The sequence below is a fragment of the Candoia aspera genome, chromosome 17 (genome assembly GCF_035149785.1).
Source record: "Candoia aspera isolate rCanAsp1 chromosome 17, rCanAsp1.hap2, whole genome shotgun sequence".
NCBI classification, from domain to species: Eukaryota; Metazoa; Chordata; class Lepidosauria; order Squamata; family Boidae; genus Candoia; species Candoia aspera.
In genome coordinates, this window is record NC_086169.1 from 7,362,674 (window position 1) to 7,386,355 (window position 23,682).

At 49.2% G+C, this 23,682-nt stretch overlaps 1 protein-coding gene across 1 annotated transcript in view; it reads left to right on the top strand.

The window, feature by feature from the left end:
- LTBP3 (latent transforming growth factor beta binding protein 3) overlaps positions 1-23,682 on the top strand; it is a 36,525-nt gene that overhangs the window by 8,311 nt on the left and 4,532 nt on the right. Inside the window, exons 2-25 of the mRNA XM_063317096.1 lie at positions 854-1,144; positions 2,050-2,264; positions 3,221-3,326; positions 4,163-4,237; positions 5,270-5,392; positions 7,262-7,420; positions 8,451-8,639; positions 11,075-11,091; positions 11,937-12,015; positions 12,103-12,195; positions 12,984-13,109; positions 14,418-14,549; positions 14,649-14,777; positions 15,399-15,518; positions 16,271-16,393; positions 16,844-16,966; positions 17,868-17,987; positions 18,228-18,356; positions 18,447-18,608; positions 19,375-19,458; positions 20,554-20,682; positions 21,701-21,838; positions 22,432-22,593; positions 23,041-23,118. Coding sequence (XP_063173166.1) covers positions 854-1,144; positions 2,050-2,264; positions 3,221-3,326; positions 4,163-4,237; positions 5,270-5,392; positions 7,262-7,420; positions 8,451-8,639; positions 11,075-11,091; positions 11,937-12,015; positions 12,103-12,195; positions 12,984-13,109; positions 14,418-14,549; positions 14,649-14,777; positions 15,399-15,518; positions 16,271-16,393; positions 16,844-16,966; positions 17,868-17,987; positions 18,228-18,356; positions 18,447-18,608; positions 19,375-19,458; positions 20,554-20,682; positions 21,701-21,838; positions 22,432-22,593; positions 23,041-23,118 — 3,102 coding nt within the window. The remainder of the gene's footprint in view (positions 1-853; positions 1,145-2,049; positions 2,265-3,220; positions 3,327-4,162; positions 4,238-5,269; positions 5,393-7,261; positions 7,421-8,450; positions 8,640-11,074; positions 11,092-11,936; positions 12,016-12,102; positions 12,196-12,983; positions 13,110-14,417; positions 14,550-14,648; positions 14,778-15,398; positions 15,519-16,270; positions 16,394-16,843; positions 16,967-17,867; positions 17,988-18,227; positions 18,357-18,446; positions 18,609-19,374; positions 19,459-20,553; positions 20,683-21,700; positions 21,839-22,431; positions 22,594-23,040; positions 23,119-23,682) is intronic.

The window sequence follows — 23,682 nt, forward strand, 5'->3', positions numbered from 1 at the left end:
CACCACCCCCGCTTTTGCTTCTTAGATGAATAGAGGACTGAAAAGGAATGCCTAAGTTTAATTAATTAAGGTAAATATAGGGATTGCAGAACTGCTGTTTGGCTGCTGAACTGTGGTCCTTCCCCCAAATGGAGCTAAGGTCCTAGTCCTCATGGCTTGAATAAAAGGCTGATGATTACGCAGGGATGTAAGAAGCTGACCTGTATCTGGAGCTACATTTGATGGCCAGGAGGCAACCCAAAAGGGATTTGTGGGGATGCTGAGGTTAATAACCCAAATGATGATGAAAAGTGAACGAGAATTTGGGGACAAGATGTGATTTTCATTCTCTATTTCCAAAATGCATTTAAGCCTTTTGGGGAGGGGGGGTGCACAACCATGCTGTTGTGTTTTTCCCCTAAAACCAATACGATTGGCTCTATCTACGGCAGAAAAGTAGACTGGGGCCCACAATTGAGCAACCCCAAAGTATTTTTGTAAGGGGTGGTGCGGAAATCGAAGCCATTTTAATATCACTCTGAGAGTCCTTTGTTGCCCTCAACACATCGTCCTCTCTGAGAGAAGACCTTTCTCACCGCTTCCTTCTAAATGCTGTTTTTGGAGATGTGCAGAACCTTCTACGGACACTAGACTTGTGCAGAGTGCCTTTTGCAGACCTCTTTGCTGGGCCCTGGAGTCTGCACAAAGAGACTGGTAGAACAGATCTGGCTGGTGCGGGGGGGCGCTTTTTACTTTTAACTCCCCCTTGCATCTCGTAAAAGGATCAGAAGACCGAGGGGCTGGGGGAGCTTGGCGCCTGTGAATTTAACCCGGGTCTCTCTTTCTTTCTGTCCCCCCCCCTCCCCACCTGCAGTGGTTTGTCCCTTGCCCTGCATGAACGGTGGTCAGTGCACATCTGGCAATCATTGTCTGTGCCCCCCGGAATTCACCGGCCGTTTCTGCCAGGTGCCCGTGAACCGCCAGGGACAGCAGGTGCGAGCCCTCAGCGAGGGGGCACCGATGGAGACGGGCTCCAGCAAACACGCCATTTACGCCGTACAGGTCATCTCGGATCATCACAGCGACAGCCCCTCTGGGCCGGGTTCGAAAAGCACCGTGAGCCATTCCACCTTTATGGTGCCCCTGGGGCATCATTCCTCTGAAGGTAATGGGGAAGAAGTGGGGGTAGACTAAGTTTGGGCTGGGCTTGGAGACGGCCTGGGGGTGGGGGGTGGGGATTAGGGCAGAGAGATAAAACCCCTCTGCGGTGGGGTGCTGAACTTGAAGCTGAGCTCAACTCTGGGCACCGATGTGCCGAAGTGGGAATCTTGGAGCATGTGCAGAGGGCTTTTAGTCCCCAACTCCAGGGCTTAAAGGAGACTCAACTCATTGTGCCCTGTTACAAACCCTTCCTCCAAGTTCCAGTTTGTCATTCATCAGCTAGTTAGTTAACAAAAAGGCATCAATCGAGAATTCAGTACATGCTCAGAAGCTTTGGTGGTAGGTTCCAGGCCTGAGCTCTGCTGAGCTCTGCTCATTTCCCGGAAAGGACAAAATGGTAAATAAACAGACAAGAACAAACCCTGTTGTGAACCTTAGGCCATATTTCATGTCTCTGAGCATGTGCAGAGTTGCCACTTTCCATTTAGGTAACGCTCATCTTCCAAATTATCTGGCACACTTTCCAGGCGGCTGTAAACTGCAGTATTTGTTTTGCTGGAACCATGTCTTTAATTTTTTAGTGGGAGGGGGATGCTGTCTGAATTTCCAAAATGCCAGCTGGATCTCTCTGATCCATCCTGAATTGCAGATATCCCCCATTGGTATTTTATTTTATTTTATTTTATTTTATTTTTTTTATTTTATTTTATTTTATTTTATTTTATTTTATTTTATTTTATTTTATTTTATTTTATTTTATTTTATTTTATTTTATTTTATTTTATTTTATTATTTATGCTTCATGTTTTCATTTGTACTGATTGATTAATTGATCTGTAAATCAGTTGCATTGCAGCAGGCCACTCTGGCCCGTTGCCGACTCATCTTAGCTTACCTTTTGGCTTCCAGTTCAGATGCACCAGCCGCTGGTCAACGTCCGCGTGCATCACCCGCCAGACGCCTCCGTGCAGGTCCACCGGATCGACAGCCTCAGCTCGGAGGGGAGTGGGCCGGGGGGTCCCCACCATCTGATCCAGCACCCGGCTCCGAAACCTGCCTACACCCGGCCCCCGACCCAGAAGCCCCTGGGGCGCTGTTTTCAAGAGACCATGCCCAAGCAGTCGGTGGGCAGAACGGGATCTTGGCAAGGGGAAACGGGCAGACTGCGTTTTGAATTTGGGGCGTCTTGAATTTTGGATCCATGCCTCGCATCAGCGTTTGGGTGGGATCAGAGAGGTTGTTCCATAAAAGAAATTAACAAGGCTTGGGTGAATAAAGGGTGGCCTTTGGACACCAGCCCATAATTAAACAATGGGATTTCTTTAGGGGTGATGTATGACAGTTCTAAATCACTGTTGGATAAACCATGGGGGAGATTAAAATTAACAGCTACAAGCTTGTGTAGTAAATCACGCTTCCATGTTCAGAAGCAGTGTATCTGATAAAGTCAACATCAGGGACAAAGAGCAGCAGATGAAATGTGTAGCTCTGTGTTTTCCAAACATGGCAACTTTAAGATGGGTGGACTTCAACTTCATGGCTGGCTGTGGAATTCTGGGAGTTGAAGTCCACCCATCTTAAAGTTGCCAAGTTTGGAAAACACTGTTCAAGCTGGATCCCAGGATTAGATTTACTTTTATTCCAACTCAGCATTAAATTTCACTCATACAAAGGAACTCACTAAACCCAAGCACTGTGTTTCCCTCCGATACCTGCGCATACCAACATGCGATGCCGAAGGAACTAAACCATACAGTGGCTTAAGGGGATGGCTAGGTTTACACAAAACTATTAAGAAAAAGGCCTGGGTTCTTCTAACATACTAACCCACAAACTTCCCAACCCTGTTTTAGCCCAGTCTGGCCTGTGGTGCAAACACCAAACAGGTGGTCCTCACTGAGGACTAGATGCTTAAAGTGCCAGAGCTGGCTGACTCTGTTTCTGTCACACACAAACTGCAGGCTGGGAGAAGTAAGGTTGAGGCAGGGCTCAGGTGGGGAAGGCTGGGGGCTAGGGCTTGGCAGGAGGGAATCGGTGAATTTGCTCTTTTTTCCTTCTATCTTTCCGGTCTGGACTTCAGTGCGGGAGCAACCCGCTGCCAGGTCTCACAAAGCAAGAGGATTGCTGCGGCAGCATTGGCACCTCCTGGGGCCAGACTAAGTGCCACAAATGCCCCCATCTGCAGTGTAAGCTTTCAGTCTTCCCCCCACCCGGTGCCCTTCAGAGGTGTTCCACCACATAGTCAGCAATCCCCAGCCCAGGGTGCCTGAATGTTGCTGGCTGAAGAATGAAATTACTACAGGTACTCCTCGACTTATGACCACAGTTGGGACCGGAATTTCCATTGTAAGTCATTGTGGTTGTAAGTCGAGTCACCACATGACTGGACCTGATTTTGCAACCATTTTTATGGCAGCCATTAAGCAAATCACTGTGGTTGTTAAGCAAATCCAGCTTCTCCAAAGGGTGTTTTTTCTTGGAAAAAGGCAAAAAAGGCAATCATGTGACTGCCAGACGCTGCAACCAGTCATAAATGCAAGCCGGTTGTCAAGCACCCAAAATGCAATCGTGTGACCATGGGGGGGTGCGACATTTTGTGACGCTCGGAAGTGCTTTACAAGCCGTAAAGCACCCATTCCGAGGCCATCGTAACTTCGAACCGTCGTTAAACGAATGGCCGTAAGTCGAGGACTGCCTGTACAGCCAAACCTCTATTTGAAAACTCACTTGGAGGAGAAGGGAGGGTCCCTAAACCTGAATTTGCCTCACTGACATCATTACACAAACAATGCAAAAGGGATGCTGGTGATACAGATCCCCTGCTTGCACAACTGACATAAATGCACACAAATTGCGTGGATTACGGCAGGCTGTGCTATTTGGGGGCGCTGTCTTGATGGCAGCGTTGTCTGTTGTATCCAAAGTCTGCTGAATCAAGGCCCATTAATTTTTCAGGAGTTAGAAGGGAAACTAGTAAAAGGAACGTGGAAGACTTAAATGCTTGCTGTTTTCTCTCTTCTAGACTTGGGGGTGCAGAAGACGATGGGGAGCGATTGTCCGCAGGGATACAAGCGACTCAACAGCACTCACTGCCAGGGTAGGCCATCAAGGGCATGGGGTGGGGGGTGTCCCACGTGTGTTTGTGTTTGGAATTTGAGTGTGAGTGTTGGTGAGTTGGAAAATAGAATCTGCTGTCAGCGATGTCCTTGCTTCAGATTACGAGTCCCTGTGGATGCAGTAAATATTTTCCCCATGGGTTTGAGTCCTGCATCAGCGTGGCGATTCTCCCTTTCTAACGGGGTGTGGCGCATGGGACTTGAGGTGGGGCCCCAAATTGGCCTCTGAGATGGGGATAAGTGACCTTGGAGCAGTCTGGGAATCAACTCAGTCTTCTGATCTTCTGCAGGACATTTGGAAATAAGGTGATGTTAAGGTGATGTTGGCAGAAGGAATACAGCCAAATTGGATTCTTACTCTGGGCCGGGGTTGGATTAGATGATCTCCCAGATCCCTTGCAACCAAACCTTTGGATTCTGTGACGTTTTTAGCTTGCTGTTGTGGCTTTTAAAGGGGCACTGGGGTTGAATGTGGGAAGAGGAAGGCAAGGTCGACTGGCCCCACCTTGGACATTCTCCAGTTCCAGGAATGTTTTTACCGCAAAACGGAGGACGTTGGGTGGCCCCGTTTTGGTCCTTCCCCAAGGGCCGAAAGGAGTGGAAAACACAAGTAGTTTGCCTCTCTACGACTTCCCACCTTGATTTTTGAGAAAGAAAAAAATATGGACAGTCGCAGCATAGAATATCACCAGATGTGGGTGGCAGGCTCTCAAAACGCTGCAGAGCCATAAATAAGACAGAGGCGCATTTGATCTGCCAGCACCGGCTTCCCCTGTGATGATCCAACTGAATTGAAGGCTGTGCTAGAGCCTTAAAATGGTTTCTTTGCCACTTCTCGCCATACACGGCAGCATGAACCATGCTGGACCCTACCCAAAGGTCAGGTTCCCACCATGCCCGCCAAATGCCAGCATATGCCCTTCAATCCTGCTCCCCAGAGTGCATCCTCGAATAGCAGAAATCAAAATAGCCACCATATTAGTCATTACCTTTGTCCTTTTCCTTTCCTGCAGACATCAATGAGTGTGCCATGCAAGGCGTGTGCAAAGGAGGAGAATGCTTGAACACTCAAGGAAGCTTCCGTTGCGCGTGTAAACCAGGACAGGTTTTGGGACCTTCGCGCACCCACTGTGTGCGTATGTATCTCGACAGCTCCCTTCTCTCTCTCCCTGATTCCTGTTTTCACTTTTCCTGAAACAGACCGAACCACCTCTGGGGCAAAAGCTGCATTGTGCTGCTCTTGAATGCAGCCATGTGCTGGGGGGGGGGGTCCCCCAAAGCATGGGCAAGGCGTCCTGTGGATCAGTGCAAGGAACTTGGGAGAATTCTGACCTGAGACACACTTTTGGTACGGCTTTGTCCTAAAAACACTACAGTGTCATTCCCCATCCTTTTCTGCCTCAGGATCTGTGACTTTTCTCGCCTGGCACGACCAAGGGGTGTAGAGTAGGGGCCAGCGGTGAATTTGACTGAGTTCACTAAAATTCATCAAGTCCATTTCCCCAGGCACTTGAGTGGCTTGTTTAATTATTGTGTTTGGTTGCCCTGTTATGTTTTATACGTTGGGTAGGTTTTTTAATGTTACGTGCTGATTTGGGGGGTTTATTGCTTGTACTCTGCCCAGAATCACAGGGTTTGAGTTGGGCGGCCCTCTATAAGCCCATTAAATAAATATTTTCCCCCTTTTTCGCTCTCTTATTCCCATGCTACTTTTCCTCAAATGGATTCAAGGCGATAAGTATGATTCTTCCATCTCCTGTTTTATCTGCACAACAGCCCTGTGAGGTAGGTAGGTTGGGCAGAGAGATGGTGACTGGCTGCACAGGTCCACCCATGTCTCCCCATCACAAGATGGCGGCTAGGCAGGGAAGAGAGAGACGGAAGCTGTTTGAGATTTTCCTGCTATTTTATCTCTGCAACAGCCTTGCAGGGAAGTCTAGGCTGAGATTTCACACGTGGTTTGTTTAAAGCTTGAATAAATCACGCCAGCTGAGTTCACACAAGATGCTAAGCCCAAATCAAACAGGCCTGGCGTTCACTTAGCACCTCAGGACTTCATGCTCAGCCTCCGAATGCTACCCCCAAAGCAGATTGGACTAAAGCGATAAAATGCGGGTGGGAGGACACAAGCTCAATTTGATTGCATTCTATTTGAATTTACCTGAATTAAAATTACATTAGACCCAGCCTGCTCCTACGATTTCAGCTTGACTGGATTCATACAACCTGCTAGATCCAGGTTAGCAAAGCATCAGGGCTGAGTTAGCCATGCCCCAGTGAAGGAATCGTGCAGGGGCTTAATGTGATAGCTCAGTTTTCCTATCAAGCTGGCTTCCCACAACCCACTAAACTGCAGCATGCTTGACCTCATTTGAACTAGCTTAGCATGTTGTGCGAACCCAGACCTTCTGCATTTACAGGTAGTCCTCGCTTAACAACCACAATTGGGACCAGAATTTTGGTTGGTAAGCAAAGTGAATCCAACCTGATTTTACAAGCTGTTTTGTGGCAGTCGTTAAAGGAATCACGTTAAGTGAACCATGTTAAGCGAATCACACATTTCCCCATTGATTTTGCTTGCCAGAAGCTGGCCAGGAGGGTTGAAAATGGCGGTCACATGAGCATGGGAAGCTGGAATAGTCATAAATGTGAATTGGTTGCCAAGTGCCCAAATCATGATCACGTGACTGTGGGGACACTGTGGCGGTCATAAGTGCGAGGACTGGGCGCAAGTCTGTTTTTTAGCACCTTCATAAGTCTGAACCATCACTAAACGAATGGTTGTTAAGCGAGGACTACCTGTAATAGTCTCCCCACTTACAATAAAAGCAACAGCAATAATGTGGTGGCAGCTAGGAGGAATCTTGGGTTCGGTGTCCTTGATTTAACACAGGGGCTGCATCCACACAACACAACCTCAGTTGCATCCCAGCCCACGTATTGCCTCTTCCCTTCGGCTGGCTTCTCTGACCTTCCTCTCCATCTCTCTTTTCCGGGGAGCGTAGCGGAGAAAGCCGGGGAGAGGAGTCTCTGTTTCCGGCTGGTGAGCCCCGAGCGGCAGTGCCAGCACCCCCTCTCAACCAGGCTGACCCGCCAGACGTGCTGCTGCAGTGTGGGCAAAGCCTGGGGGGCCCATTGCGAGCGGTGTCCGGCCGACGGAACGGGTGAGTCAGCCATCGGCTTCCTCCTCCTCTCGCTTGGATCCGCTCCTCTGTCCTGCTTGCTGGCCCCGGCCCCTCTCCTTACTCTTGCCTCCCTCGCTTGGTATTGTCTTCTGAATGTTGGGCAACTTCTCTTGCTCGGAATGGTCTACATGGCAGCTGACCAAGGTGCTCTGTCCCAGGTGTGTGCAACTTGACTCACTCGGAGTTGACTACCCTAGGAATGGGCAACTTTTGCTTGTTCAGGATATCTAGGTAAAGGTAAAGGTTTCCCTTGACGTAAAGTCCAGTCGTGTCCGACTCTAGGGGGCGGTGCTCATCTCCGTTTCAAAGCCTTGGAGCCGGCGTTGTCATAGACACTTCCGGGTCATGTGGCCAGCATGACTCACGGAACGCCGTTACCTTCCCGCCGAAGCGGTACCAATTAATCTACTCACATTTGCATGTTTTCGAACTGCTTGGATATCTACCCACTACTTAAAGGTAGTCCTCGGGTTACGACGGCAATGGAGAACGGGATTGCTGTGGCTGATGCTGCAGTCGTAAAGCACAACGTCGTGTGACTGCTTCACTTAGCGACAGCAGTCCCGGCTGCTGCCCTTAATGATTGAGCAGTGGGGGTCCCCGGTAAGGAGCGCAGGGGTGCTGCAGGGGGTGGGGGATGCCCAGGAGGGCCAGCAGAGGCTGCGGGTGGGCTGGGGGGTGCTGTGGGCGGGAGCGACTTGTGACCTTCCCTGCCGGCTTCCCCATCGACTTTGCTTGTGGGAAGCCAGCGGCGAAGGTCGCAAATGGCGGCCACGTGCCAGCAGGGGTCCTGCGATGGCCAGATCTTTGGGGACTGGCCGTACATCCGTTTTTTCAGCCCTGCCGTAACTTTGAACGGTCGCTGAATGAACCGACGTAAGCCGGGGACACTCAATATGGCCTACTCCAGTTTTGTTTGCTCTCCTGTCCCATCACTTTGCCATGCAAATGTTACCCGCGTGCTTGCTGAGGTCGTCTGACCCTCTCGCTTTCTCTCCCTGCTGGGCAGCGGCATTCAGAGAAATCTGCCCGGCGGGGAGAGGCTACCACATCCAGACCTTGCATCAAACCCTGACCATCCAGGGAGAGAGCGAATTCCTGCTGCAGATCCACCCGGATGCCACCAGCGACTTGCCACAACCGCGCCCAGAGCCCCCCAGCCCTGCTCCCCTGGGCAGCGATTCGCAGGAAGCAGAAGGTTGGTTCTCCCGTGCCTCTCGGTGCCCTGGACCTCTGCGGAAGGTGAAGGGAGGGCCGTGGGCGCCCTCACAAAATGGCTGCCTTGGTATGCATGGCTGTCTCCACACCCTTTGATTAGGAGCAAAGTAGTGAAGTCGGTTCCCTCCTTTTATTCCACTTCCATGCCAAGATGTTCCTTGCTTATTTCCAACTGGCGTTTAACCAGGTTGGTGAAACTCTGAGAGACTGCGTCCACACAACACACTGAGCTTGGCTAGCTTTAATCTGGGTTAGTTTTTCTGGTGGCATCTGGTGTAATATGAACCCCGCTGTCTGGTTAGTTATGGGCTGGCACACAGACAAAAAATGTGAACGGAATGACTCTGAAAGCATGGTGTGAATGCAGTGTTTTTTCCTGGATGCATGTGCTGTTTGGAACAAAATCCTGGATTGTACTCGCACATCACTTTTCTTTTCTAAAACTGTTTTGTAGCCAGTGATCCAGAAGCATTCTGGGGCTAAAGGTTTACTCTGGAATAGTAATAGTAATAATAATAGTAATAGTGATAGTGTGAGAGTAATAGTGATAGAGCTATTTCAAAACAGAGAACAGATTTGCAATAGCCCCGTTACTGTTACTACGATATACAGGTAGTCCTCGCTTAACAACCATTCGTTTAGTGATGGTTTGGACTTACAGCGGTACAACTTATGATTGGTCCTCAATTTATGACCGTTGCAGTGGTCACATGATCATGATTTGGGTGCTTGGCAACCGGTTCGCATTTATGACCGTCGCAGAGTCCTGTGGTCATGTGATCGCCATTTTCGACCTCCCCAGCCGGCTTCTGGCAAGCAAAATCAATGGGGAACTGTGTGATTCACTTAACCACAAGGTTCACTGAATGCTTGCAGTGATTTGCTTAATGACCACAGCAAAAAATGTCGTAAAATCGGGTCACTTCACTCAACAACCAAAATTCCTGTCCCAATTGTGGTAGTTAAGCGAGGACTACCTGTAACAACAACATCACCTATTTAAGTGGAACAGAGAATCTGGGGAGCTTTTCCTAATCTCGCATCCTCCAGATAAGTGTAGCATTCAAACTCCCAGAATTCCCAGCAATCCATTAGCTGTGCTGCTAGGAATTCTGGGAATGACAGTTCTAACCCTTCCACTTGAGGAAGGCTGTTGTCAGAGCAGTTTTGCCCAGGAATTTATGTCTACACCCCAGGATGTTTGCTCCTTTTCAATGTGTGAATGGTTATGAATGATTCTACATTTACCGTATATACTTGTGGATAAGCCCATTCGCGAATGAGCTGGCCCTCTAATTTTTAACCAAAATACCATGAAAAATGGCCACCCATAGATAAGCTGACATGCATTTTTCATGGTATTTTGGTTAAAAATTTGAGGTTCGCCTTATCCACGGATGGGCTTATATGCATGTATATATGGGATGTACAGGTACTTTAAAAAAGTATTACCATATATACTTGTGGATAAGCCCATCTGCATATAAGACGAAGCCAATTTTTTGGGTGTGTTTTGGCCACTAACATTCTTGGCTTATCCACAAGCAGATACGGTATTAAGGGGCCTTTAAGATTCTGTGTTTCTGGATTCTGCTTTTCTGCCAGACCGTGTTCCCCGTTCCTTAAGTCCAGCTACACAAAACCAGAATGTTTGTGATTTTAAAGCCAATTCTCCTTTTTCTGACTACTCCAATCCCAACCCAGCTGGAATCCCAGCCCAAAAAACAGTGTGAAAAGTGGCATTTTGAGTTTGATCTCGAGCTTTACCAGTATGAGGCCTAGAAACTTGGCTTTTGTTTTTGCGAAACAAACTCTCCCAGACAAAAATCTGAAGCTGAGATTTTGGGCTTTTATTTTAGACCAAAGTGAGTTTGGATTAAAATCATAACTGGGGCACATCAGGATTCCGCTGCCAAAGAACAGATCTGGAAGCTGTTTCATAGGTTTAGTTATTTGACTTGGTTTACTGCCAGCTACCAAAGTGTCTCAGTGATTTACTGGAGTCTTAAAGAAGAAAGGACCTTTCTGGACTTTATAACTGCAGAGATGACGTTGTTGTCTTTAACTGCAGAGGAGTTGGCTTCTTTAAAAAAAAAAGAATAAGCAAGTTCCTGGCCTTTATGATTGCAGAGGTGTGCTGTGTATAAAAAACGACAAGCAAGTTTCTAGTCCTTGGAAATACATGAATGCCATCTAATGCAGTCTCTGAAGCCGCACATAAGACAGTATTTTGCTTAGCATTTTTTAAAAGCTTTAGCAAATGCTACAAGGGAATTGGATTATTGGATGCCGGTTATTATGGAAATGCAATTTCATGATTGCTTAGACCAGTAGAATAATTGTGTGTGTTCACACGTGCACTAATTCTCATCAAAAGTTCTAATCACCGTCCTATCTCTGGTTTATATCTTGCAGCTGTTACTCCAGCAGTGGTAAGTGCCAGACCCACTGCAGAACCGTGAAAGAGGTAAAAAAAAGTCTGTATGGGAGGCAGTGGAAAAGAAGTTAGTGGCCATCTTCAAATATAATGCAATCCCAGATGGTTGCTGATTTCTATATGAGCCACCAGGAGATGATAGTGGGGTCTCCAGAGGTCTGTCTTCTGCCTTTTTTTCAAAAGGAAAAATTTTGGACGTAATCTCATTGGCGCTGTGTGCCATATGCTGATTTAATGACAAGGGGGCGAGGCTGTCCCTGTCTCCTCCCTTGTACATGGTTCTCAGTGCCACCCTGCAATCTACATCTTCCAGGCCTGGAGGAAAATCCCCCCGGGGATTAGGAACTATGGAAAGTCACAAGGATAAGAGGGCTGGAACGATGGGTCACAGGAAACGGGATTCTGCCGCGGTTCAAAAACACCGTCCGGAGAAGTGCAAATGAAATTCTCCGGTGCTTGGAGAAGACGGCAGGAACCTGGGAAGCTTGGTTTGAGGGGGGAAAAGGGTTTGCAGAATTACAAGGCAGAGTTTGGACCAGTGTTAGCTTCCCAGGATTCCACTGGCTGAGCTGGGAGGAATTCTGGGAGAAAGAATTCCAACCATGCGTTTCTTTCCAAATATTTTTATGGCGCTCCAATTGTGACAGGCAGGTGTCAAAGCAGGCTAGATGGCAGATCCAAGCCCCTCCCCTCTCGTGTGTAGTAATAAACCCCAAAACACAAATATATAGCCATAATTTAATTCCTAGCAATAATCGTTCTGAAGAACCGCCTAGCCAAGGCAATCTCCCACCCTAATTGTCTCTCTCTCTTTCCCATTTCCTTTCCCAACATCTCCAGTTGCCCAGATATGCGACGACTTCAGAAGAGCAAGGTGTACCTTATGGCAACACCCCGACTTTGGGCCCCCGGTACCCTGGTGAGTGAGAGATTGTTCTCAGTACCGTCTCCCCAGCCTTGTCTGGGCAGGCATTTTCTTAACTGGGGGGTCCTTCTGTCTTTGCAGTGGTCATCACCAAGCCCACCATTGCCGTCGTGGTAAAGTATCCAGAAGAGGAGAGAAAGGATGAATTAAAAATTTCTCCAACCCAAGAGACTGGTAAGCTCTTGGTTCCCCCCATTCTCTTTTCTGGAAAGAATTTTTTAAAAATAAAGCAACTGGACCTGCCCAACTCACTTTGAATGAAGCAAAGTGGGCTTGGGCTGTTTGTGGGATTCAAGATGTTCTCTGTTGTGTGAACCAGCCCAGCACATTAACCCCCAGTGGAGCATGTTACGTCAACCCAGCGTTTAGGTTTTTCTTGAGCTGGGTTGAGGTTTTCCTGTGTGGTGTGAATCCAGCCCATGAGTCAGGACACCCTCCCCTGTTAGTTTGAAATTTGCAAAATACCCATTACCGCCCAGAGTCAGGCAGCATATACATTAAATAAAATAAAATAATTAAATTAAATTAAATTAAATTAAATTGCCAATAACCTGATTGTTTGTCTTTAGCTGCACATAAAGGGCAGCTAAGATGGCCCTGGGGACCCCAGGCTGCTTCGGAACCAATCAAGTGGCCGATATGAATGTGTTTGCTGCTGCTGGGGGGTGTCTATTGTGTTTTTATGGTTTTTAATTCCGTAAGCCGCCTGGAGTCACTGTGTGTGAGTTGGGCAGCCTTATAAATCTCAATAATAATAATAATAATAATTCAGTGGAACCTTCCCTTCTCACTCACAGGGATGCTTTCCCTGGCCTGTTCAATGTTTAGATTTCTGTAGATTTCTTTCACTTGGAACTTAATGGCTGTGCTTGAAGGCTTCCTGTTGAAAAACCGGGTGCCTGTCCCATCGATGGAACATTTTAGATGGTCTGTCCGCCTTTCTGTCTCTTCCCCATGCACAGAGGTTGACATTTGCAAGTTGAACCCCAACATCTGCAGACACGGCGAGTGCATCCCGATTCGAACCGAACACACCTGCCAGTGTTACCACGGTTATCGGTTGCATTCACAGCACAAGTATTGTGTAGGTAAGAGAGCTACCTCCAAACGTACCTCTGTCTTCTCCCCACTCCAGTTTGGACTGGGATCAGTTGGGCATGCTAGCACAAGCATAAAGACGAGTTTCCATTTGCAGTCTCCCAACATCTCTTTTATTTTATGTGTTTTATATTTATATTTTATATTTTTGCCTTTTCCGTGGCTGCCCCTACCTTATGGAACACCCTCCCTCCGGAGATTCAGCAGGCCTCCCACCCTTTCAGCCTTCTGGAAGGCCATCAAGGCCTGGTCTTTAACACAGGCGCTGGGGTAGAATGAGGATGTCTGGAGTTGGTTTGGGGCATCCCAAGGAGATGATTGAGGCATTGGATTTTGTTTTGATTTTATGATTTATGATTTATGGTTCTGGGTTTTGTTGCTGCGAGCTGCCCAGAGTTGTGTTTTTAGATGGGTGGCCGTGCAAATCTTTTAAATGAAATAATAAATAATAAATCAATCTCTTTTACGCCTAAAAAAATGTAGCTCCGTAGCTTCTGGCCGGCTGGATCTCAAAAGCCCTCTGTACGTGCGTAAATAACCTCTTTCCCCATTTGGTCATCTCCTTCCAACTTTTAAGACCAAGCCTTCTGTGTTTACTGAATCCTAGCGTCAGCTGTTCCTGCCATATTCCATTAGGATTAGTATTGCTATTAGCTTTGTCTGACGGTGTTTGGGTGGCACACCGAACTTTCAGAGAGTTAGGCGAGTGGTTTTATTGATTGATTTGATTCTCCTTCTTTGGTTTAAACCAGTGTTTCTCAACCTTGGCCACTTTAAGGTGTGTGGACTTCAACTCCCAGAATTCCCCAGCCAGCATTAGCTGGCTGGAGAATTCTGGGAGTTGAAGTCCACACACCTTAAAGTGGCCAAGGCTAAGAAACACTGGTTTAAACACTGAGTTTAAAGAGAAATGTTCCTTTTCTTTGCTCACCAAAGAAGGAAGGATGCACAATGATGGGTATTATAATCCCACTCATCCCTTCCCAATATCCCTGGGGTGGCTTATGTAGCTACTAACATAAACAGGATTTGAATGAGACATGGGATACAGCCTGTCTTGCATTGGAATTTGTTGAACCGCCCTCTGGTGCATTGCTTACCTTAGACCCAGAGAAAAATTGTCAGTGAGGGGAAATTTGACACTGCTAGGCACTGCCTGGGCTTCTGATAAGGAGAAAAGTGGTAATCCAGCTTACCACGATTTATTGGTGCCACGCAAACGCAGCCACGGCGCTCTTTGTGCCGTGGGAGGCGACCGTGTCCTCGGTTCTATTCACAAGTCTTTCCTCCCTCCCCAGATGTAAATGAGTGTGAACTGGAGCTGTGTGGCAACGGGAAAGGCGTGTGCATGAACACGGGTGGGTCGTACAACTGCCACTGCAATCGGGGTTACCAGCTGAAAGTGCAGAAGGGCGTCCGATCCTGCATGGGTGAGACTTCCAAGATCTTGAGATGGGGGGGATGCTGGGGATACCCTGCAGCTCCCCCTTCACTTATCCTTTTGCCTCCCACTCTCCCCCCCCCATTAGATATCAATGAATGCGCCAGGCCCAACATCTGTGGAGATGGCGGTTCTTGCATCAACTTCCCTGGGTACTACAAATGTGACTGTCATCCTGGCTATCGGCTGAAGCCTTCCCGGCAGCCGTTCTGTGAGGGTATGCAGTGGGGGACCTGGATAGGAAATTCCCAAGTCTGTTCCTCACTGGGGCTTCTTCAGGGAGCAGGCATTTAATCCAAAAAGTTGGACTGAGCAGGAATTACTGAGCAGGAAGGAGCCATTCTGAGCCTGGGATGCTACCGTGCACCCGGAATAGCGTCAGAACAGCGCCGGTGCAGTGTGGATGGTTCAAAACGTTTTAAGTATGGCGGATAATTTCTCCAGGGGAAGGAAGAATCCTTGCAACTTTTCCCTAAGGTGGGACAGGCCCACAGCACAACTGAAACATCTCCCGTGGAGCAGTTTTTCCTTTGATATTAAATGGAAGGATGGGAAGCCAGGGAAATTTCAGACCGCCAGAGAGTGAGTGCAAGGAAAGAGGACGTGCATCAGTAAATATGTTAGAAAATCCTGTGGAGATCTCACCGAGATTCTCTTCCCCTTGAAAAAAATGGCAAAAGCAACATTTTTTTTTCATCAAATGGAACAGTAGGGGGAAAATGCCCAAATTAAGTGAATGTTAGTTTTGTTAAGTTAGCCAGTTTCATTAGCACTGACATATTTTTCTTTTCTGGTAATCTTTTTTTTTTTTATTAAACTACACTTGTTCTCCTTTCAGATATCGATGAGTGTCTTGACTCGGGGACTTGCCCTGGCGGGAGATGTGAAAATAAACCTGGGAGCTATAAATGTATCCCCTGCCAGCCAGGTTTCCGGGCCCAAAATGGCATATGTTCTGGTAAGACATGCCACAGCGGCTCTCAGCTTTAGGGAAATGTCAGACTTTATGGTTGTTTTTAAAAAGAGTTAAGAGTCTAGTCCTCATGACTTAAAAAAAAAAGCAAAGCACTTACACAGATTTCATCTCCTTTGCTATGACAAAAACTAAAAAAAAAATTACAGGCCACCAAAGGAAAATCTCTACTTGTTCTGAAGATCGGATTCTGCAAACTCTGTTACAGATTTGTGCAGGTGTTGTGGGCCTGGTGGGTTTTGTGATCTGGCTCAAGTTAGGCTTCCTGCAGAATGTTGGAACTGGGTTCACATGTCACCCTAAGTCCTGGTTTGTTTAAGCCCAGTTTATTGAGTAAATCAGAATTGGTTGGGTTTGTACCTGTTAAGCCATGAAATTTGGGTTCAAGGCCACGAGTGCTGGGTCTGAATACGTTAAGCTGTAAATTGGGATGCAAAAAGCGAATCTCAGTAGCATGCTTTTAGGAGCCCCCAAAACTTTTCCAGAGTATGTGGGACCAAGAATGTCGACCTGTTTTTAAACCTTGCTGGGATTTTGGCAAAGGCATTTCTTAAAATCCCGGACCCCCCGCTTAAAATCAGCTTCCCGTGTAACCCGCAAAGTCCTGTGTGGTCTTTGAGCCAACAGCACCGCTCTGCCGTAAACCCTGGTTTGCAGACCTCCACAGCTGAGTCCACATCACATGACCGATCAGAGCCCCAGGGTGGAAAAAGCTCACCGGCCTGTTCTCCCCGCAGACGTGGACGAGTGCTCCGAGGATGCCACCTGCAAACACGGCTGGTGTGAGAACGTGGCTGGGTCCTTCCGCTGCTCCTGCGGTGAAGGCTTTGTCCCGGCACCCGATTTCCGCAGCTGCGTTGGTAACTTGCTTTCTGCGCCCTGCATGCAGTCAGCAGAGAAGACCCAGCTCAGTCCATATAGAAGGAGATAGAAAGACAGATGGTAGATATAGATAGGCGTAGATATAGATAGATGATAAATGGATATAGAAGGATAAACGATTGATGATAGATAGATTTTTGCAACGCCAGAGTTTAGTGTTTGGCCCTACATGGACAGCTTCATCATCCTGGCCTCCCTTGCGGGCTGTTGGGAGGAGGAAGAGAATTGGCCCTGCCCTGAGCTGATGGAGTTTAATGCCATCAAGCCATCAAATTATCTTCCTCTTCATTAGACTTCCTTGGCTTGTAGCCTTCCAGATGATGACTACAATTCCCACCCCAGCCAAGATGGGTAAAGGGTTATGGGAGCAGTAGTCCCCCACTTCCAGAAGGCAGCAGAGCGGGAGTGATCCATCTCTCTTCCTGCAGATGTCAACGAGTGCCAGAATGGTTCACTGTGTGCCCATGGGGTTTGTGTGAACACCCTGGGGTCCTTCAAGTGCCAGTGTCCGGTGGGTTTCCAGGCGGTGAAGGATGGGCCCCGCTGCAAAGGTGAGAGAGGGAAGCAGGGGGTCTTGTAGGAATTCCTGCCCAGTCATGGGAAGGGATCTGTGTTCTGTGGCTGTGAAGGAGAACTTTTGAGCCTGTGTAGAAGACTTGTGCCTGTCTGCCTGTTTTCTCCGAGCACCTGAAGCCTTAATAAAGTTTGGGCCAGGGCTTTTGTTGAAAAAGTAAATACGTAGAATCCAAGATTTGGGTCATGGCATTAAGTGGTATATTCTTTTGAGATCAGGGAAAAGGTTGGCGTATCAGAGGGGGGGGTGAGTGTGTGGTTGCATATCCAGAAGGTTTAAAATCAGGCAGGCAGAAAGTACCCTAATCAAGGAACTACCAAGGAGAGCCCCCCCCCCCAAAAAAAACACTGGCAGGGCAAGCCACTGCATATAAACAGGGAGCAAATCCCTCCCACCCTCGCACTGATGGTATTACATAGTTGGGTCATGAAACGTCTGCAAGCAAACAACCAAGCTCCAAGGTTTAAAATGTTTGATCAGAGCCACACCTCAGCCCCCAAACCTAACAAGCAGCGTGAAAGACAAGAATGCCATTAAGCACGTGCAGAGTTCTCTGTCATTTCCTGCTGATAAATCCTGACAAACTTTATACCTGCACCCAGTGTTTCTCAACCTTGGCCACTTTAAGAGGTGTGGACTTCATCTTCCAGAATTCCCCAGCCAGCTCTGCTGGCTGGGGAATTCTGGGAGATGAAGTCCACCCTCTTAAAGTGGCCAAGGTTGAAAAACACTGCCTGCCCCTGTCAAATTTGAGATGTGTTTTTTTCCCTAGGCTGGAAAACGTGACTTCTGAGCAAATCACCAACCCTGCCCTTTTTGCTGATAAAAACTGGGGCAGTACTTTTATACTTTTTTTCCCCCAATCTTTCCTCCTTTAGATGTAAACGAATGCGACTTCCCTGCTGCCTGTATCGGGGGCGAGTGTGTAAACACGGTGGGGTCCTACCAGTGTCTTTGCCGGACTGGATACCAGTTGGAAAGGAATCGAAAATGCCAAGGTTTGTGTTCGTGTTGGGGGGAGCTTGCCCCCAAATCCCCTACCAGGGGCTCGCGAGTGAACCCTGTGTTTTATAGATGGGGCGTCTTGGCGTCACCGATCAGTGATTTGCAGGGCATCTCCCTCCCCATGGCTGACCCATCCTGTGTGCCAGGATCAGCCGGGGCTCCTGTGAACAATGCTGTAAAAGTTGGGGATTGGGCCTTTCTCTGTTGCACAAACAAGCCCAATGCCTCCCCAGACATCGACGAGTGTGCGAAAGATCCTGACCTCTGCCAACCGCACGGGGTGTGCGAGAACACCGAAGGCTCTTTTGTGTGCGTGTGCGATGAGGGATTTGCGCCTTCCAAAGACCGGCAGAGTTGCGAAGGTGGGTAAGGAAGCACTAAGGAGACCAGACTCCTGAGTTGGGAGAGATTCCTCCGGGGCACGCCGTGACGGTGGTGGCCTTTCTCCGCAGAACTGCCCCACCATAAGAAAGAGTGCTATCTGAACTTCGATGACAGCGTGTTTTGCGACAGCGTCCTTGCTACCAACGTTACTCGCCAGGAGTGCTGCTGCTCGCTTGGGGCAGGCTGGGGGGACCACTGTGAAATCTATCCGTGTCCTGTACTCAACTCGAGTAAGTTGGAAATCTCTCTTCAATGCAAATTACAGGCAGTCCTCGATTTACGACCATTCATTGAACGACTGCTCAAAGTTACGACAGCACTGGAAGTTATCCAGGTTTGAAACTCAGCTCAAGTAAATTGTAATTACCCCTGTCCTGTACTCAGCTTGAGTAAGTTTGAAGGGACAGGCGAGTGCTTTGCGCCGAGCTGTCATGTCTGTGGCTCATTGTGTGAATGCAGCACATGTGACGTTGCCTACCAAGGTTCTGGCCTGCTGCAGCCGTTCTGAGCACGGATGCCCTCGGGAGGTATGGGCCCCTTCCCAGAATTCTCAGCCATCACGGCCATGGCTAAGAATTCTGGGAATTAAATGCCCTGTATTGGGAGGGTGCCCTGTGGGAAGGCTGACTTTCCATTTGTTCCTCTTTAATCGATCCAAGACCAGCATCAGGAAGGGAATGGCTCGTTCAACAGACGGGGTAACCTAGGCATGGCTTAGCGCAACGTCTGATCCTGGTTTATGTGCATTTCGCCAGAAATCCTGAGAGTTAGTCAAGACCTATTTCAGCCCCCTCTTGTAATCTGACATTCCTCAGCCTTGTGCTGGGGTGGAAGGGACTTTTCTGCAGAAGGGGCGCGGCACAGACGGCTGTCGTTCAGCCACTGGCATCGCTGGCCAAAGGGAACGAAAAGCTGCTTCTCCAACTGAAGAGGCCTGGGCATCTTAGTAAGTCACGACTAAGATTTCTCCCTTCTCCTTTTCCTCCCCTGGAACAGTTGAGTTCCACACCCTCTGCCCAGACGGGAAGGGCTTCATCCTGGACGACACCGTCCTGAACTACGGCATCCCGACGCATCGTGGTGAGTGTTTGGGCGCTTGAAGGTACACAAGGCAGATGTCCTAACAGCCAGGAACCACGCTGAGACAAGGAACTGGTCTCTAATGTTTATTGCTAGTACATAACAGGAATCCTAACAAACTGAAGAAGCGTGGGAAAACCCAGCCATATAACCCCCAAGGGTTAAGGCGGTCCCAATCTGTGTCTCTTTGAATGGCTGACCAATTCCTCAGTGCTACGCATGCGCTTAACAGTCTGGATGGGAGCCCCCTGCTGGCCATCCTCACTCATGACAGCGGAGTCCCTTTGAGGTGGCCTTCATGGGATCGGAGGGGGGCGTCGCGGCTTCTCTCCGGGGCAGGGGCCTAGGATGGCTAGCCAGCCCCCTTGCCCAGCCTGCCCCCCCACCAGTGAAGCTGCTGAGTGGCCTCAGGGCAGAGGTGGGCCGACCGTGGCTCTGGAGATGCTGCTGGTAAAGCAGGAGGGTGGGATGACTATCTAGGGGTGGTCACGAGAAACCCGCAGCATTCTGGTAATGTGGGCATCTGTTCACCAGCCTTCTCCTTCTCCTCATCTCCTCTTTCTCCTCCTCCTATTCTTCCTTTCCTCCTCCATCTTACCTCTCTTTCCTTCTTCTCTTCTCCCTTTCCTCCTCCATCTCCTCTTCCTTCTCCTTCTCTTGGTCCTCCTCTTCCTGCTTCTCATCCATCTCCGTCTCTCCTTCCTTCTTTTCCTTCTCCTCTTCCCCTTTTTCCATCTCTTCATCTTCTTCCTTCTCCGCCATCCTTATCTCTTTCCTTCTTCTCTTCTCCCTTTCCTCCTCCATCTCCTCTTCCTTCTCCTTCTCTTGGTCCTCCTCTTCCTGCTTCTCATCCATCTCCGTCTCTCCTTCCTTCTTTTCCCTCTCCTCTTCCCCTTTTTCCATCTCTTCATCTTCTTCCTTCTCCGCCATCCTTACCTCTTTTCCCTTCTTCTCTTCTTCTTTTCCTCCTCCATCTCCTCTTTCTTCTTCTCTTTGTCTCCTCTTCCTGCTCCTCATCCGTCTTCATCTCTTCTTCCTTTTCCTGGTCTTCCCTTGTTTTCCATCTCTGCATCCCTCCCTCCTCCTCCTCCTCAGACATAGACGAATGTACCCTGTTTGGCGAAGAGATCTGCAAAGAAGGCAAATGCGTGAACACCCAGCCAGGCTACGAATGCTACTGCAAGCACGGCTTCTATTACGATGCCAATCTCTTGGAGTGTGTCGGTAGGTAGGAAAGTTCAGCACGGGGGGTAAGGGTGACCTCTAAGTAGGCAGCAGGGCAGGAAGCAGGCTTAAAGAGGTGCCCGGGCATTTGGAGGGCGGCCACTGAAGCCAGATGGGATATGGGGGACCAAACAGGTGGATCAGCCTTTTAAAGGCTGTTCTTGAGCAGAATCGGCCTTAAAAGATGCTGGCTGGGGAATTCTGGGAGTTGAAGCCGACATAGCTTAAAGCATGCTGGCTGGGGAATTCTGGGAGTTGAAGCCGACATAGCTTAAAGCATGCTGGCTGGGGAATTCTGGGAGTTGAAGCCCACACAGCTTAAAGCATGCTGGCTGGCTGGGGAATTCTGGGAGTTGAACTCCACCCATCTCAAAGCATGCTGGCTGGGGAATTCTGGGAGTCTTTTCCCCCTTAATTCTTTCTTGCTGTGGTTGTTTCAGATCTTTAAGATTCTTTCACTCAGACACAAAAGCATTTTTTCCCAGAAGTTAAGGGAACCACAGGACCAACCACCTTACCTGGGGAAAAGGCCCTCCTGAAGGAGAGGCCGGCCGATCCAAATTTGTTGGCCTGGCCTCAAAACCCTGCTGCTTTAGAGCAAAGCCACCAAAGTCTAAATAATGGAAGCCCTCCAACCCTGTGTGTTTCCACATCTGGCTGAGAAGGTGAAGGGTCTAATCCTTGGCAATCGCAAATTAAATGTCGTGAGCTCAAAAGAAGCCAAGGGGAGAGGGGAAGGCAGGAGAAGTGGCCATAATGCCTTATTCAGAATAAGAACTATTGTCGGTTGTAACTGTTTTTAATTTTATTTTAATTTTGTTCGCCACCCAGAGTCACTCGTTGAGATGGGCGGCCATACAAATTGATGGATTGATTGAACAAACCAATAGACAAGCTTAATTCTGAAGGGAGCATCTAACTTGGGGGCCCAGTGACTGGCAGTCAGGATCCCAGGCCCTGTTTTTCTGTCGGTCTGGATACTCCTGGCTGTGAGTTCCTGTTGTCTGTTCTGCCCCAGATGTGGACGAGTGCTTGGACGAGTCCAACTGTGTGAACGGACGCTGTGAGAACACCCGGGGCAGCTTCCACTGTGCCTGCCCGGCCTCAACCACGTACGATCCTGCCCAGAAGAAGTGTGTTCCGACCAGCAAAATTGGTGAGCGGTGGCTACATTTTCTAATGCTTTCAGGCAGCGCTTCTCAACCTTGGCCGCTGGAAGATGTGCGGACTTCAGTGCCCAGAATCCCCCAGCCAGCATGGCTGGCTAGGGAATTCTGGGCGTTGAAGCTCACACATCTTCAAGCGGCCAAGGTTGAGAAATGCTGCTCTTAGATTCTTTCTTTCCCCACCTTTATGGGCAGCAACAAGACTTTCTTGTCCTGTCCTTTTTTCTTTCTGTTCCCCCTTTCCCCTTCCCCTTACTTTTTTTCCTTCCTTCCTTCCTCCCTCCCTCCTCATTTTTTCCTTTTCCTTTTCTTTTCCCTTTTTCCCTCCCTCCTCATTTTTTTCTTTTTCTTTTCCTTTCCCTTTTTTCCTCCCTCCCTCCCTCCCTTCTTCTTTTCCTTTTCCTTTTCCCTTTGCCTTCCCTCCTCCGTTCCTTTCTTCCCTTTTCTCTTTTTTTCAAAAGTTGGGTTGCCTGGAGAACAAAGCCGGGCTCACCCCTAGCCTGGAAGGTCGCCAGCTGTTGCCCTGTTGCACCTCTAGCCTCTCTGCCTGCTCTTCCCTTTGCCCTCCCCCCTCCCCCCGCAGACAAGGTGACCGATCGGCCGGACGTCTGCTGGCAGCTCCGAGGCGAGGACGGCATGTGTTCGTCTCCGTTCGCCGGCCGACAGCTGACCTACGAGGAGTGCTGCTGCCGCCGTGGCAAAGGGTGGGGCTACCACTGCCACGCCTGCCCACCACGCAGCCCAGGTAACGATCCTCCTGGGGAGGCTGGCATCTCGCCCTTCCTGTGGGCACCAGCTCTGTTTTCAGTGTTCAGAGCCCACCGAAGGGCCTGCGAAGGAGGCGGGAAATTCTCCAGAGATGGGTGGATTGGAGAGGCTGAGCGTTTGGCCAGGTCTTTTCCAAAGTCAGGATTTAAGCCCGGGAGGTGAAGGGTCTGTAGAGCATGTGCAGAGTTCTCTTTCCTTCCCTCTTCCTTGCACACTTGGGACTGGGGGAGATGCATTTGCGGCAAAGCTCACACCGCAGCATCTTTCTTCGCCCCGAGCATGTGTTTGAGAACATCTTGTGGGCGCTCCTGCGAAAGGGCTCCTGCGCTTCCATGCCAGCTTGGGGACTCTGCCCACCTCCAGAAGGGCAAGGTCTGGGGACGGGACGATGGCAGTGAGGGCTGTGGCCTTCCTCTCTCCCCAGGTTTCAACTGCCAGTCTGCTCCAAGTGAAAGCAATTCTTTCTGGGACTTCAGTACGCCATTCGGGGAGGTGCATAAAGGTGAGGTGAAGGAGGGAGCAGAGCCCGCTTGCGTGGACAATGTCGTAGCCTGTGGGGCTGACTGCCACAAGGTGGAGGGATGCCCATGGCCCCGATGGCTTTAAGAGGGGCCTGGGCAACCCCCGAAGAGCATTTGGCAAGTCGTGCTGGCTCGGTTTTCCTTCCAGCGTCTTTGCCTCTTCCATCCAGTGGCCGGGAGATATCGGGGAAGGAGGCATTGGCTCTGTGGCTCAGGGCTCCCCAGAGGGACTTGGCTCCCCAGAGCCGCTGTACGTGGCCCTCTGGCCTGATCCAGCGTCTCTTCTTACGTTTTAAACATGGCCAGATGGTGGTCTTTCCCTGGAGCGGCCAGGGTGGGACCCCAAAAGGACTCAAGAGCAGGAAGGGAAGGTCGGGGAAGCCGGAGAAGGTTGAAATGTGTCTGTGGATAGCAGGTAGCCAGTGTGGACATGTCTGCCTGCCTGCCTGCCTTCCCAGTTTGTTTCCTTATTTTCTCTCTCTCTCTCTTTCCTTTTTTCTTTCTTTCCCACTTTATATGGCTCTTATATACAGCACCTTTTAGAT